At 43.1% G+C, this 16,975-nt stretch overlaps 1 protein-coding gene across 1 annotated transcript in view; it reads right to left on the bottom strand.

Annotated features, from left to right (window-relative positions):
* Positions 1–16,975, bottom strand: part of PIK3R4 (phosphoinositide-3-kinase regulatory subunit 4) — a 40,267-nt gene that overhangs the window by 13,232 nt on the left and 10,060 nt on the right. The window contains exons 7-16 of the mRNA XM_075827130.1: positions 15,746–15,919; positions 13,374–13,519; positions 13,014–13,217; positions 11,390–11,591; positions 11,115–11,302; positions 9,445–9,655; positions 8,380–8,545; positions 3,261–3,425; positions 1,697–1,908; positions 198–344 (exon numbers count right to left, since the gene is read on the bottom strand). Coding sequence (XP_075683245.1) covers positions 198–344; positions 1,697–1,908; positions 3,261–3,425; positions 8,380–8,545; positions 9,445–9,655; positions 11,115–11,302; positions 11,390–11,591; positions 13,014–13,217; positions 13,374–13,519; positions 15,746–15,919 — 1,815 coding nt within the window. The remainder of the gene's footprint in view (positions 1–197; positions 345–1,696; positions 1,909–3,260; positions 3,426–8,379; positions 8,546–9,444; positions 9,656–11,114; positions 11,303–11,389; positions 11,592–13,013; positions 13,218–13,373; positions 13,520–15,745; positions 15,920–16,975) is intronic.

Here is a 16,975-nt window from a genome sequence, read left to right as displayed (position 1 = left end):
GAAAACGAGACTACTGACATCTGTTCGCCGATTCCCGACTACCACATTCTTTATGTACTTCAATAAAGAGGTGGCTATGCTTGCCCTTTAAAAAAGACAACCCAGCTGGAAACACTAGTTATACCTGAATGCATACCTTTATTTTAACATAAAAACAAACTATTTGAACTTAGAAATCAAAACTTAAAAGCACTTACCAGCTATGACCCAAGACTGATACATTGTATGCATGCTCAAGGGGTGCATTAGGAGGCGCCGAATTCTTGCCCGAGCTGGATGGGTATGGCTGGATATTGGCAACTGGAACCTCATGTCCCAGCATGCCATAGTTCCACTACTGGTTCCTGACAAATTAAAACAAACAAGTAAACTAAAGTATTCAGCCAGCCAAGTCCTAGAAGTTGACAGGGAAATCAATCAAGTCTCCTTCAGTTACTGCAAATGAAAGCTTAGAATTAAAGGGGTTCTCCGCTTTGCTCAATCCCTACTTGTCAGAAGGGACCCTTCATAATAAGCTGATCACAAGGTGTCCCCCTGCTGGGACCCCCAGCGGTCAGTTGTAATCTGTGGTGAAACCAAGCAGTAAGTGTTAAATTTTCCTGCAGTGCCACCACAGGAGAAATTAGTCATTACAGTGATAATTGTTTACATATTAATAGTGTTGTCTGTGTGAGACAAGACATCTTGTCAAAAAACTCCTGTTTTTTTTGGTTTTTTTATCCTTTTTGTTTTGAAAGGATCTGTTGTATTCATTTGCATCCTTTTTATTTTTTAAAAGGGTTTAAAGAGGTTGTCCAACTTCTGAAAACTGATGACCTATCCACCGGATAGGTCATCAGTATGTCATTGTGCGGGTCTGACACCCGGACCCCGTACTGATAAGCCGCTCCGGATGTTGTGGCGCATAATGCTATGGACGGAGCCCGGAAGCAGTTGGACCTGTACATAGCATTGCGGCCATGCTGCAGAACTGCAGGTCTGCTCCTATTCACTTGCAGCTGGGCCGCTATTCCGTGGGACGGAGCTAACTGCTTACGGCTTGTACGTCCGGTGCACGGAGGCACCAAACCAGATGATCTGGATAGGTCAATAGTTGGCAGAAGCTGGAAAACCACTTTAAGTTTAGGCTATATTCACATCACTCTTTTGGCCTCTGTCTAACAATGGAGTCCTATGGAAGTTTGTACGTCCGGATATGACGTATATACGTCCGGATACGACGGATGTCAAATAGAATGTAGAAACGGATATCAAGCAGGATGGTGTAACAGGATGCCGATCACGTAGCATCCAGTTGAAATAGACTTCTATTGTAAAAAAAAAAGCGTATCCGTCAGGATGCTATTGTTTACCAGGACAGGTAAACAAGACAGTCTCCATTTGGCTGTTCTGTTGAAAAAAATGGATCCTGAACACTTTTTGGCATGACTGAAACTCCATTGAAAACCAATGAATCCATTAACAAATCAGTTTTTTAGAAAACCAAAACGGAAAACGGGAAAGCCAAACAGGATGTGAACAGGCCTTAATGCAGGACAGGTTCTTTAGAGTGAGAGACGCTTTGCGTAACCTCACTAAGAGATGAGGATTCTAAACAGAGGACACCCCCCCCCCTCTATTAAAGAGGCTCTGTCACCAGAATAATCATAATAATTATACAGTAATGGAGAGTCTATAGGCATAAAATGAAGCTTACCAATACATAGCCAGCACTGGTGAATATCCACTGCAAATGAGGTTATCAGCCCTAATCGCAAATCATGTTTCAATGTCCAGGCATTACTAGAAGATCTGAGATCCCACCCAACTAAAGATCCATTAACGGTGGCATAAGCCAGCACAGACTGTGATCCTGAATTAAACTGATGCATATCTACTACACATCCATCCTCCCGTAGATCCAAACACCTAGGTAAAGAAGTAAAAAAAAAAACTGAGCTTGTAACAAAGTCTCTATATTGGTAAAGAGAATAATAAAGTGCAAGTATAAATCATGTATTTCAACAGAATAATAGTTTCAAATAAAAAAGTGAAAAAAGTTATCATGCTATATGTGTCCCAGGAGACCAGCAAGGTTTCCTCAGCCTTAGTCTTACAAACGTGTCTCTGGCTGTAAAACATTTGGATGACATATTTCCCTCACTGCTCGGTCTGCAATAGGAGACAAACTATATTAAAGAGGACCTATCACTAGGTATTATAAATTGAACTGGTTTAATGAACTGAATAGCACTGTCTCTCTGATACCAGCGCCGGTTTTTTTTTCTTCCTGGACAAACCCCCCCGTTTCATAGATATGGCCCACTGTTGTGTTGGCTCCCTCTATGCTATTTTACTGTAGTTAGCCAACAGGGCGTGAACTACCCTGAAGCTGCCTCATGCTGATTGGTCAGCATCAGAGGCAGGGAAGCTAGCTCCACCCCATTGACTGATTACAGCAAATTAGCAGATAGGGAGCCAACAAAACAGTGGGCCATATCTCCGGAACGGGGGGAGCACGAAAAAAAGAAAAGCAGCCCTAGAATCAGGGAGACAGCGCTATTCAGGTCAGTTCACCAGTTCAACTTATATGACCTAGTGACAGGACCTCTTTAAGCCCTGCCCTGTGGCGAAGTCCTGCCCTTTACCCAAAAGCTAGCATTCACTTTTTTAACTGGTCTGGCAAAATGAAAGCTGTGCTGTGATTGATTGCTACGGGTAACATGGCAAGTTGTAATGTCAGACAGTTGTCATAAATGAGGCCCAATGTACCTAGAACTGCTTCTATGAAAAACCACATTGAGGTGTTTCCCCCATTAAACAAACCAGTGAGGGATATCAGGTGTGGTAAGTAAAAAAGGAGCAGTATAAGTTTTTTTTATGGTAGCCTATTAGCAATGTTTGCCTATGCAGTTGGATACGTCACAGGCCTATGCCGGAGGTATACATCAGTAGGATCTACCGACATATATGCTGAATGTAGGGTCGAAAATAAGGTGTGAACAAAGCCTAACATTTAGATGCTGTTGTTTTTCAACTTCACAAAAAAACGCATTTAAAAAAAATAAAAAAATAAATAAAATGGTCTAACTTATCTCACATAATGATATTTTTCCACAAAAAAAAACAAAAGAAAATGTTAAGCCCCAATTCACTCGCTGTGGTAGAAGTGCAGCTGTCCACAGCGACTGTAATGAAAGAAAAAGTTGCAAAACCCTCTTTCCATGTGCAATGATTTTAATGGATATCTTTTTCTTAATGTGTAAAACTCTAAAACATACCTGCTTTGCAGCGGGTGAATTTTGGGCGATTTTGGTGGTTTGGTAGTTTCAATACCAAGAAGTTGTATGTTGCCATTATCTGAAGCCACAGCTAAGTAATGTGATCCCTGGCAAAAGGTCAATGTTTTCACATGTCCACCAATGCGAGAATATGTTAATATTGACCTAAAATTACAAAGTGGAAATTAAATTATACATAGCAACTAAATCAGCGAACATAAACCCAAGAATTGCAGCACGCAGGTAATGTGGGTTTCCGTCGGGTTAACCCCACAGCGGAAAGGCAAACGGAAACCTCAGCTTCCGTTTCCCTCACCATTGAACTCAATTGCCTTTCCGCTGAGGGGTTAACCGGATGGAAACCTCAGACGGAACCCCTCAACGGAAGGGCAACGGTGATGTGAACAGTTCACATCTCGTTTTTACTGTACGTCTGACGTGCACGTTTTGACATTAAAAAAACTGTGTTACGTGTACCACAGCGTGTATATTGATTTCCATGGTCAGGACGGATGCCCTTCGGGTATGTTCACACGCTAAACTAAAAACGGCTGAAAATACGGAGCTGTTTTCAAGGGAAAACAGCTCCTGATTTTCAGCCGTTTTTTAATCAAACTAGCGTTTCTCGCTGTTTTTTACGGACGTTTTTCTATTGAGTCAATGAACATGCACTTCTTTTACGCAACGTTGCACAAAGTTTTTTGAAAATGAAGCGTAAGAAAACGCCCCGCTGTTCACCCTCATGTTTGGGCTGTGCCCTAATTTGCCATGTTTTGCTTATTACGGGAACAGTTCTTCCCTAATTGTGTTTGTATTGAAATCAATAAAAAAATGTGAATATGAAAAAAAAAAAAAAAAAAAAGAAAACGCCCCGTCGGAACAGAACTCCATATTTCCCATTGAAATCAATGGGCAGATGTTTGTAGGCTTTCTGCTTCCGATTTTTCAGCCATTTTTCGGGACGTTTACGGCTTGAAAAACTGCTGAAATTAGCCTGTGTGAGCTACCCTAAAGGCTGTGTTCACACTGAGATTTTTGCAGGAGGAAAATTCTGCCTCAAAATTCAGTTTGGAGATTTTGAGGCAGATTTTGACCTTCCGGCACGGCGTTTGCCGTGATTTTCGCGGCATTTTTTCGCTTGCGCCCATTGAGTGCTATGGGCAAAAAACTCAGCAAAATACGCTTTCTCTGCCTCTCACTGTTGTCAATGGGAGGTCATAGACGTAACCGCACGAAGATAGGGCATGTCCTTTCTTGGGAGGCATTTTCGCACGGTTTTTGACGAGTTTTGCGGAGTGGTTTCCGTGCCAAAAAGCTCGTCAAAATACTCAGTGTGAACAGGGCCTAATAGTACAGTTTGTGCATTTTTTGTGAGAGGAGACCAAAAAAACTGAAATTCTTTAACTTTCCTTTATAGATTTTTAACGGCGTTCTCTGTGCAGTATAAACAACATGTTTACTTTATTCTGCGGTTCGATACGATTATGGCAATACCAAATTTATATTATTTTTATATGTTTTACTACTTTTATACAATAAAAAAACACTTTTTCCTAAATAAAATAATGTTTTAGTGTCACCATATCCTGAGAGCCATAACTTTTTTATTTTTTTGGCGACAGAGCTGTGTGAGGTCTTGTTTTTTGCGTGACAAACTGTAGTTTTTATTGTGTACCATTTTGGGGTACTTGTGACTATTTGACCACTTTTTAGTCCACTTTTTTTAAAAGGAATGTGACCAAAAAAGAAAATTCTGCCATTGTTTTTTATTTTATTTTTTTACGGTGTTCACTGTGCGGGATAAATATGATATTTTTGTAGGTCAGGTCGATACGAACGCGGCGATACCTATTATGTATAGTTTTTTTTTAGGTTTTCATTTTTTATTAATTATAAAAGGACTTAATCAGGGAAACAGGGCGATTATTGTTTTTATTACAGAAAACTTTTATTTATTTCTCTAAAAGATTTTTTTTTACTAGGGGACTTGAAGATCTCCTCTTCTGATCCCTTGTACAATACACTGCACTACTTATGTAGTGCAGTATATTGTAGCAGGACCGAATAGGCTACCGTACCTGGCAACCAGGCCATAGCAACCATTGGCACACTGTGATTTTTCGCAGGAGGGGGGGGGTTCAACACCGGCATTTAAGCGGTTAAACGGCGGTGATCGGAGATAACTGTGATCACCGCCGTTGCAGAGGGATGTCGGCTGTATATTACAGCCGACGCCTGCTGAATTATTAAGCGCGCACAGCTCGTGTGCCCATTTCATCCTCAGGGCGCTACTGTACGCATATTTGCGGGAACGCACCGCTAAAAAGGACGTAGAGTAACGCCCATTTGCGGGAAGGGGTTAAAGGGGCAGAATTTTTCACCCCCAAACCACTGACATCACTAGTTAGGAATAGTGGAAACCATGTGAAAGATCTAAGCTCTTGCATAACTGTAAAAAAAAAATGGTTTAATTCTACCACGCACTGTATATAAAATTGGCTTGTAAGTTTCCGCCACCCAGAGCTCTAATCTCTTCTGTGTAGTTGACTCTGGATGAAACGGCGTATAATGCTAAAATACCAGTAGAGCCGTCAGTGAACTGAAAAAAAGGAGGGGGAAGGGTTAGAGCTCAGGATGTCGGACAATGGCAGACATTTGCAAGCTAATTTGAATACGGTGTGTGGTAGAATAAAACGACTTTTTTATAGTTATGCAAGAACTTAGACATAGGTATGTTTTCACTGATTTGCACTATACCTAACTAGCAGTGTCAGCTATATTAAGGGGGGGGAGGGATGAAGAATGATGAAAAAAAAAAAAAAAGAACGGTATACATTTTGTGATATTTTAAGTGATTCCTAAAATTTGCACATATAGCAGTGCTAGTTTTATCATCTTTGTCAACACCGTGTATTAGCTGGAGGTATGTATAAAACTACAGGTGTACTTTGTAAAGGACGTGAGCACCGTAGTAGAATAGTTGCCCATGGCAACAAGTCAGGTTGCTACTTTCACTTTCCAAAGGCCTCTGAGAAACTAAAGTTAGAATCTGATAGGTTGCTATGGGCAACGACTCCACTTTTCCCTTGCACTCATTTTGATAGATCTGACCCAGTCTAGTGACAAGCACAGCTCATGGAAAGCTCCTTTGGATAACAGTTAAAAACCATGATTAAAATAAGAGGTTCTGACTCTTTAGACCAATTACGTGATAAATATGCATTTTATAAGTTCCCCCAAATAAGACATGCTTTCCAAGCACATTCCCCGACTACCCCACTGTGTCTCTTACGGACTGCCCTTTGGTTGCTGCATTCACCTCCCCCTCTGTCGCGGTCAGTGTGTCCCACTTATATACTGTAGCTTACTGTTACCCCAATTTCCTAAACTGCACCCACCTCTCAGTCACAGACCAAGTGGTCTCAGTGCATCCTTTCACTTACGGAGATTAAATGGGTTGACGCACTGTCGTCTCACCTATTGGCCAGTAACAGGCTGACCCAGCTCCACATCACCCACCAGACCTATCTCACTCCATTGCACCTTAAAGAGGCTCTGTCACCAGATTTTGCAACCCCTATCTGCTATTGCAGCAGATAGGCGCTGCAATGTAGATTACAGTAACGTTTTTATTTTTAAAAAACGAGCATTTTTGGCCAAGTTATGACCATTTTTGTATTTATGCAAATGAGGCTTGCAAAAGTACAACTGGGCGTGTTTACAGTAAAAGTCCAACTGGGCGTGTATTATGTGCGTACATCGGAGTGTTTTTACTTCTTTTACTAGCTGGGCGTTAGGAATGGGAGTGTATGATGCTGACGAATCAGCATCATCCACTTCTGTTCGTTAACACCCAGCTTCTGGCAGTGCAGACACACAGCGTGTTCTCGAGAGATCACGCTGTGATGTCACTCACTTCCTGCCCCAGGTCCTGCATCGTGTCGGCCACATCGGCACCAGAGGCTACAGTTGATTCTGCAGCAGCATTAGCGTTTGCAGGTAAGTAGCTACATCGACTTACCTGCAAACGCCGATGCTGCTGCAGAATCAACTGTAGCCTCTGGTGCCGATGTGTCCTCGCTCGTTCGACACGATGCAGGACCTGGGGAAGTGACGTCACAGTGTGATCTCTCGAGAACACGCTGTATCTGCACTGCCAGAAGCTGGGCGTTCTGAAGAGAAGTGGATGATACTTCTCGTCAGAACGCCCAGATAGTAAAAGAAGTAAAAACGCCCCAATGTACGCACATAATACACGCCCAGTTGGACTTTTACTTTAAACACGCCCCGATGTATGCACATAATACACGCCCACTTGGACTTTTAATTTAAACACGCCCAGTTGTACTTTTGCAAGCCTCATTTGCATAAATACAAAAATGGTCATAACTTGGCCAAAAATGCTCATTTTTTTTAAATAAAAACGTTACTGTAATCTACATTGCAGCGCCGATCTGCTGCAATAGCAGATAGGGGTTGCAAAATCTGGTGACAGAGCCTCTTTAACCGTGCTGATGTGATCCCATCCTCAAATTGTCACAGGTGTGCAGTGGAGGGTGCAGACTTTTGGTACTTTATTTGGACATGCCCCAATTGCGTCATTCTGGGCGGCGTCAGTGGAATTTATTGGTAATATTTTAAGAACTTATATACACCTATGCTTCTCTTTGAAAGGGTTTTCTACCACAACCGCAAATGCTCCCCAAAATGTGATAAAATATGGACCCCTTGGTGTTCCTCCCATGACACCCTACATCCAAATAAGGGTGGGTTGCCTTGACCCTACCGGGTTAGTGTACGGTTCTCTTCATTTAATATGTTTTATTTCACTTTCATTAGAATGTTCTGAATTACCTACCGTCCTGCTTCTTTGTATATGTTCTATATCTCTGACTGTACTGACCAGTCTCTCATTTGTCCTGTGCTTCATGATGTCATCTACCTTTTGTTTATTCTCATTTACTGATGCCAGTTGCATTGGTTACATTACTATGCATTCATATGTAATAAAAATCTTGAAATAAACCGAATAAAAAAAATAGAGGTTCTGTGATGTAATAACTTAATTTCAGTCAAATTAATATCTAAATAAATCTTATTTGGAAACAATATGTTATACCTCGTTGTAGTCGTTTTTCCTTCCATTTTCTGACTATTCCAGACTTTTACTGTTCCATCATTTGAGCAAGTGGCAAAAATGGAATGTTCATCAGAGACACGAATCCTGTTTACTGGGCCTTTATGTTCATGTAAATGTGCCACCAGCAAGCCTTTTGGGTGCCATCCTTGAAAAAACACATCGTTTAGAAGAACTAATATATAGAAGGTTCCAAATATTACACAAAACTGAGCATTTTGCGAAAGGACTAAAAACATTAGCATAATTTACTTAAAGGAGTTGTCCCCGAATTAATGAAAAAATAGAAAAATCTGACATAACATACATGACAATATCTTTCAACTACAGAGTCCCCAGCCAGAGCATCGGTAGCTCTCTGGCCGAGCACTTCGGGACTGGAGAAGCCCCTGACATCACTGTCCATATATGGACAGTGACGTCAGGGGCTGCTCCAGCAATGGAATCCCATCAGCAACGCTCTGGCCGGGGGTTTATGGAATCTAAGCCCCTGACATCACTGTCCAAACATGAAAAGTGACGTCAAAGGCCTTCCCAAGACAGGAGTCCCCGGCCAGAGAATGTGCGTTCTCCCTTATTCAGCTCAGTAGAGGATGTGCACATTACTATACTTTACTGCACCCTGTAGCATAGGTTGTCATCGGTTAGCTGTCCACACCCTTTGACTTACTGTCAGAGAACAGCAGCCAAAAAAAACAACAGCGAGAAGAGACGCCACTAATCCTTATAATGGGGATTGCCAATCACTGGAAACTCCTCACAGCTAAGTATTTCAAGGTGATCTCTTTTAAATCGGAAAATCCAACCAAAATAATTTTCTGATAGGTTACAGATAGAAGTGAGAACAATACATCGGTGAAGTTTATGATCTGAGACCACCACCGATTTCCAGAATGAAACAACTTTATTTACAGCTACTCAAAGCGACAACACTTCTAAAAATTGAAACAAAGTATATTAGAAAGTGCGATTACTTCAGTACCGCACAACATTCTAAGCACACTGCCATGGATTTACTAGAATTTCTTATAGATATCTTTGATATACCTGTTGGGGGCGGCTTACTCTCCCATTCCGCACTTTCCATCATGTACTTTGCCAACCTCTCGGCATTGCACTGCTCCCGCTTCTGTTGTATGAGCTGCTGAAGCTCACTCTTACACGTAGTCATACGGATTTGTAAAGCCGAAGGCTGAGACGTGCTGGTGTATATCTGCAACGTGGGTCTCCTTGACTGGATACCGACTCCTTCAGATGTCTACGACAGAATAAATAAAACATAATTTTAAGTTGTTGTGCAATAAAGAGTCATGAGTTTGCTCAGGTTATTATGTTCAGTGTGGAAGGAGGCCAACTAGACAAGTAACATTTTTAAATTACCGTATTTAACGTTGCCATAAAGGGATTTCCTACAAACTGTGCACTTTCTTTAAGGCGGGATTCACACGACCGGGTTGTTCCCGAGCCCGAGTGTCGGCCGGTAAAATCGGCCATTTTGCCTGGCCGGTTTGCATAAAGTTATGCATCCGTGTCGGGCCGGGCAGATCCGGACAGTGACATCAGCGGCAGCTCCTGAAGGGGAATCCCCATGTGTTCGGGGATTCCGCTTCAGGAGTTTCCCCTGATGTCACTGCCCAGATATGGACAGAGACATCAAGCGCTCTGTCCAGGAGCGGAATCCCCGAAAACACGGGGATTCCGCTCCTTCAAGGAGCTAAAGTGCGGCTAGCACATAGCAGAGCGGGGAGATGCCTCCCTGCTCTGCTATAGTGGCGTCGCTACAGTAGTAGCAGCCGCAGCAGCAGCAGCTGCTGCTACTACTACTAGCGGCGCCATCGAAGGTGTCGCCGAGCCAGGGTGCTTTTAACAAGCAGGGGAAGGGAGCCAGCGCAGCGCTCCCTTCCACCTGCTGTACACCCCGGCACAGCAACACAGTGTACAGCGATGCCATTCGTCAGAATGGCATCAACTCCTCCTCCTCACATGCACTCTGCGCTGTGAGGAGGAGGAGATAGAGCGCAAGCGCCGGGAAACCCGGCCATCACTCGGAACACATTCCGGTGATGGCCGTGTAATACCCGGCCCCATAGACTTCTATGGGAGCCGGGCGGCCGGGTGCCCAGGCAAAGATAGAGCATGTCCTATTTTTTGACGGCCGGATTTTCCGGCCGTCAAAAAATCGGTCGTGTGAATAGCCCCATTAGGGGTCTATCATTCATAATGCAGCCGGGTGCCGGCCGATTTATGAACGGCCGGCACCCGGCCGGGAAACCCTGCCGTGTGAATGAGGCCTAAGAGGTTATTGTGAGGACGGCTTCCCTCAGCACAATCAACTGTCGGAAGCATAAGGGTATGTTCACATAGGTCAGATTAGCTGCGGAATTTCTGATTGGATTTTCTGTGCGGAAATTCAGCAGCATTTTCGAAAGAAAAGTTTCAGAACTTCTTTTCCGTATATTTTTTATGCAGCACGTGGAAAAGATTTGTTGAGATCTCATCCAATTAGCTGCTACGATAATACGCTGCAGAATTTCCTGCAACGAAATCCGCCATGTGTGCACATACCCTTAAAGGGGATTGTCTCATTACAGACCCACAGCGGCTCTCATATGATAGAGGTTGTTTGTGGTGAAACCACCGCTTTAATGTTTTCTACAAGAAAATATACATTTTTTCCTTATACACAAAAGCTGATCAGACATTTTATCATGATATACCTGTGGTGAGGAGGACAGAGGGGCATTGACTGCAGCAGAAGACTCCGAGCGAAGAGGCTTCGTAGATTCCTGGTCAGTAGGAGGCAGTGTTCTTGCTCCAGCCTGGGTTATATTTGCTGGCTCCATTGCACCAAACATGCTCTTCCACTCTTCATTCACATTAGAATCTTGCTTTACATGCTTTCGTGCTGGAGTTGGTAAGGGATACAGAAGAACCAATGTCATGGAACGGTGGTAGGAAGGGTCATTTAAAGGCATTATGTTTTATGACTTACTGCGCTTATCTTCTGTGTCCAGTTTTGTTTTGACCAGATCAGATTGTCTTCCGCTTATACCCAAAGACTGTAGATCAATGACGCCTTTTAAAGAACTCTCATGAATGTGACTCTGATCTGCTACATTTGCCTTGGCTTTGTTTGACTTTAACATAAAATCCTTAAGCGCTAAAAGCTTATCTTCCTCATCTTCGGTCATTCCCTAATTGAAAAACAAGATACAAATTATTTACATGAGGAAGGGGTAGTAACAAGAGAAAACCTAAACCGGTCATAATCCGAGGCTCCCATTAAACTATAGGCTCCACCCATTGCTTAATTTCGTCTTAGAACAAATACGAGACGTTGTAAACCACTTTCACAATATCAAGTTGCGAAACGGTTTGTGTTATCACGGTCATCATGCTCTTAAATCAACACAGATTCTTATTACCTTCTGTAATGGGGTTTTCTAAATCCTATTCACAAGAATTGTACTGTATTGTGTTGCAGATTTTTAATGAGGTACCTGAACAAAAATCTGCAGCAAATATGCCATGTCTGAACACGGGTCAACATATACTAGTCTAAGGCAATAAGAAAATTCATATTTCCTTCAAGAATCACAGATAAAGTACTGGAAGGGCACATGTGCCTACAGGTCAGGGATAAATGGCTTAAAGAGGCTCTGTCACCACATTATAAGTGGCCTATCTTGTACATAATATGATCGGCGCTATAATGTAGATTACAGCAGTGTTTTTTATTTAGAAAAACGATCATTTTTGACGGAGTTATGACCTATATTAGCTTTATGCTAATGAGTTTCTCAAAGGACAACTGGGCGTGTTTTACTTTTTGACCAAGTGGGCATTGTACAGAGGAGTGTATGACGCTGACCAATCAGTGACCAATCAGCGTCATACACTTCTCCCCATTCATTACCCTACACACTAACATTACTGCAGTGTCCTGACAATGAATATACATTACCTCCAGCCAAGACGTGATGTGTATTCAGAATCCTGACCACTTCTGTAGCGTCTCGTTGATCGGCGCTCGTTTGCTCTTGTCACACGGAGCTATGGATGGGGACGAGCGGTCGTTACTCCCATCGCTCGTCCCCATACATTATCATGTCGGCAGCACGTCTCCCTGTTTACACAGGGAGATGTGCTGCCGACAACTATACTTTTTTAAAACAATACGATCAGCAGATGATCGAGCGTTTGTTCGTTCATCTTCTGATCGCTGCCCTGTTTACACAGGGCAATCATCGACAACGAGCGTTATATGAACGCTTGTTCACCCGATAATCACCCAGTGATAAAACCCCCTAGTCACATCAGTTCAGGTCAGTACTTATCTATACATGTCCTGCATGATCCTGGGGCTATTTATGAGTGAAAGAAGGTTATGGAGCAGATTCTCCTCTTCTTACTGTGTGTAGTGTATGGCAGATCGTCCCCACCCCGCAGCTCAGAGAGAAATGAAAACTACATATATAGCATGAAAAGTGGAAAACTTGCAAAATCAAAAAGGTATATAATGGCCATAAATAGGGCTACTCCTCATGTACACACACATGGTAGCTTATCCGGAAAAATCAAATAAAACGACAGGTACCCCTTAAATATTTCTATACCTGTGACAGCAGTTTCTTCAGGAGCTGGGCTACAGCTGGATCTTCAGGAGGTGTACACTCAAGAAGAGTGCCATTCCTCTTTTTCTGTCGCATCTGTATATGTCTAAAGAGGCTGGCAATGTCCTTTGAGCGCAAGGCATAGTCAAATATTGACCGACTTACAGGTTCCTTCAACACACTCAGGAGGACAATTTCTTTGTCTATCTGTAATAATCAAATAAAGCAAATTTACTGTTAACACGACCTCCATACACAGCAAATAATTCTCATGAACAGAATTTTAGGATATAGCCCCATTTTTATTCACTACCTCTGATGCATTCACATACAAGATGACTTCCTAAGATGCAGCGTACATACCTGAATAATAGGTTGGCTAATAAATGGATGTAGATATGGCATTAACTTACAGTACACATCAGCAATGTTTAACTGCTGAGCGACTGTAGTAATAAAGCCCACAGCTCCATAACGTATCCATAAATTTGGGTGGCACAGAAAGGGCGCTGAAAGGAAAAATAAGAAGCTTAATGCAAAACCATCCAACAACAGATTGCATTTACTAAACTGATTTTTAATTTTTTTATTTTTTTAAGAAGGCCTGTCAGGTTTTTTTTTTATTTATTGATTTCTTTTATTTTGTATTTTTGCACAAGTTGCAAGAATTCTTTTTTGAAGGAAACTTTGTAATTTACAGTATTTTAAATACAGAGGATAACCTTAAACTTTTTTTTTACAACAATTAAAATTCTGCATCTCAGAACCTGCTCAGCTTCAACCTATTGGCATCACCCACTACATCATTGCAATAGTTTTTAATTAAAGGGGCGGTCTGGATAGAACAAATCCTTTTTAATGGATTAGTCCCCTGACATCTAGCTCAAATTTCCTGCGAAATTAATGAGAGAACTCAGCTCTAAACCTTAGGGTATGTGCACACGACCTCTTTTCAGACGTAATGGAGGAGTTTTACGCCTCGAATTATGCCTGAAAAGACGGCTTCATTACGTCGGCAAACATCTACCCATACTTGCAATGGGTCTTATGATGTTCTGTGCAAACGAGCTGTCATTATACGCGTCACTGACAAAATACGCCGCGTAAAATGACGGCTCGTCAAAAGAAGTGCAGGACACTTCTTGGGACGTTTTTGGAGCCGTTTTCTCATAGACTCGATTGAAAACAGCTCCAAAAACGGCCGTAAAAAAACAGCGCGAAAAACACGAGTTGCTCAATTAACGTCGGAAAATCAGGAGCTGTTTTCCCTTGAAAACAGCTCCGTATTTTCAGACGTATTTTGTTAATCGTGTGAACATACCCTTAACTGCACGGAAAAAAACATTGCACGGTGTCTCAATGGGCTTTCCATTTATTTATTTTTATGTGCCAGGTGAACTTTTCATTGCTCTGGCTAATAGACAGGACCCCAATATTACATTAAAATGCCCTTTTATACCAGAGACTCCAGCAAAGACCTGTTGTGGGCAATAGCACTGATCAGTGAGGGCGTCATGATTTACTGTTGGGAGGACACTGCATCTAAAAATGCACTAAATAGCGGAAAAAAAGCATGAGGATCCAGGATGCGGTTTATCTATGCGGTTTTAACTGCACCACAACCACATTGTCTGAATGGAGGCTTAGGCGGGATTCACACGACCGGGTCGGGTCCGAGCCTGAGTGCCGGCCGGTAAAATCGGCCATTCTGCCCGGCCGGTTTGCATAAAGTTATGCATCCGTGCCGGGCCGGGCAGATCCGGACAGTGACATCAGCGGCAGCTCCTGAAGGGGAATCCCCATGTGTTCGGGGATTCCGCTTCAGGAGTTTCCCCTGATGTCACTGCCCAGATATGGACAGAGACATCAAGCGCTCTGTCCAGGAGCGGAATCCCCGAACACACGGGGATTCCGCTCCTTCAAGGAGCTAAAGTGCGGCTAGCACATAGCAGAGCGGGGAGATACCTCCCCGCTCTGCTATAGTGGCGTCGCTGCAGTAGTAGCAGCCGCAGCAGCTGCTGCTACTAGCGGCGCCATCTAAGGTGTCGCCGAGCCAGGGTGCTTTTAACAAGCAGGGGAAGGGAGCCAGCGCAGCGCTCCCTCCACCTGCTGTACACCCCGGCCCTCAACACAGTGTGCAGCGATGCCATTCGTCAGAATGGCATCAACTCCTCCTCCTCACATGCACTCTGCGCTGTGAGGAGGAGGAGATAGAGCGCAAGCGCCGGGAAACCCGGCAATCACTCGAAACACATTCCTGTGATGGCCGTGTAATACCCGGCCCCATAGACTTCTATGGGAGCCGGGCGGCCGGGTGTCCGGGCAAAGATAGAGCATGTCCTATTTTTTGACGGCCGGATTTTCCGGCCGTCAAAAAATCGGTCGTGTGAATAGCCCCATTAGGGGTCTATCATTCCTAATGCAGCCGGGTGCCGGCCGATTTATGAACGGCCGGCACCCGGACGGGAAACCCTGCCGTGTGAATGAGGCCTTAGGGTTGCGTTTTAAATACTGTGGGAGGGAGCACTGGTAGGTATATATGGGGGGGGGGGGGGGGGCATTTTAGGCTATCCTCACACATACTGGAGTGTGATGGTGTGGGAAATAAGCATGTGTGTAAGGTTTAGCACTTGCATGCTACAAAGAAGCAGTAGTAAGCAAGGTGATGATAAAGTGAGGTCTTACAGTATAAAAAGAAAAAACCGTCTTGCGTAAAACATACAAATGATACATACCAATGTCACAAGAGAATTCATAGATATGCGGTTTCTGAAGAAGTCCCAGCTGGCACATACACGTGAGGGCATTAAGAGCCTTAAATATCACAAACTCTTCCACATCGCTCAGTCCTTGCTGCAGAAGTGGTTTTAAGATAGAAGAACTCTGCCACCCCACATATGCAGCAACCCCTGGAAGAACAGGATCAACTCAGCCGTGAGGTCGCAAACAAATCAGAAGTACTTCAGGCTTTATGTGGAGTTACAGTTTCAGCAAATAAAAGTTATTTATTGTGTAATGAAGAGTTCTAATAATTTCCAATATACCAGTTATCAGAACTGTGTCTTGTAACAAGCCATGCACCTGTGTGATCATCAGCTGACCAGGATGGATGTTTATCCCCTGGAAGTAAACGATAAAGGTTTCCAACTGAATGACTGCAAGCAGAGATCTTGAAAAACTTGAGAAATTGATACAGTAAAAATATTGGAAAATGAATAAGCTTTATTTGCTGAAACGGTAAAACCCATTTAAGGTGTAAACACAAATGGATCGCTGGAGTCACACACCGGTTTTTTTTGCCATCTTCAGGACAATAGGAACAATGCGTAAACTAGGCAATAACTAGAGCTTTGCTTTTAACAAAACAAACAAAAATAAACAACACTCAGCAAAAATACAATTTCGGGATTACAATAGAGAGGCAAGCTGCCTGTATAAAAATGTATGCAGACTTTTCTGGATATTGTCGGCACTAGTGTTCATTCTAGCTGTTATTTTGCATCCAATAAAAAAAAAAAAGTGGTTGGACGTCAGCAAACCATCCCTTCATTCCTTCCAGGCAGGGCATACAAAAAAAAAACCCCCACTGTTTTTTGTATTCTCCGCCTGAATAAAATGAGGTGATGGTTCGCCAACGTCCAACCAATTTCTTCTTTATTACTACAAGATGGATATGTACTAATCCATTGGGATGGCTTCTTGCTTCCATTATCAGTATCCTATTTGGGAAGTAAATGACACTTCCATAACTTTGCTTTTCTTGTAAGGGTATGTGCACACACACTAATTACGTCCGTAATTGACGGACGTATTTCGGCCGCAAGTACCGGACCGAACACAGTGCAGGGAGCCGGGCTCCTAGCATCATACTTATGTACGACGCTAGGAGTCCCTGCCTCTCCGTGGAACTACTGTCCCGTACTGAAAACATGATTACAGTACGGGACAGTTGTCCTGCAGAGAGG

The sequence above is a fragment of the Rhinoderma darwinii genome, chromosome 5 (assembly GCF_050947455.1).
Source record: "Rhinoderma darwinii isolate aRhiDar2 chromosome 5, aRhiDar2.hap1, whole genome shotgun sequence".
NCBI lineage: Eukaryota > Metazoa > Chordata > Amphibia > Anura > Rhinodermatidae > Rhinoderma > Rhinoderma darwinii.
The sequence above is the reverse complement of the archived record's forward strand: the minus strand, read 5'-3'. Positions and strand labels throughout refer to the sequence as shown.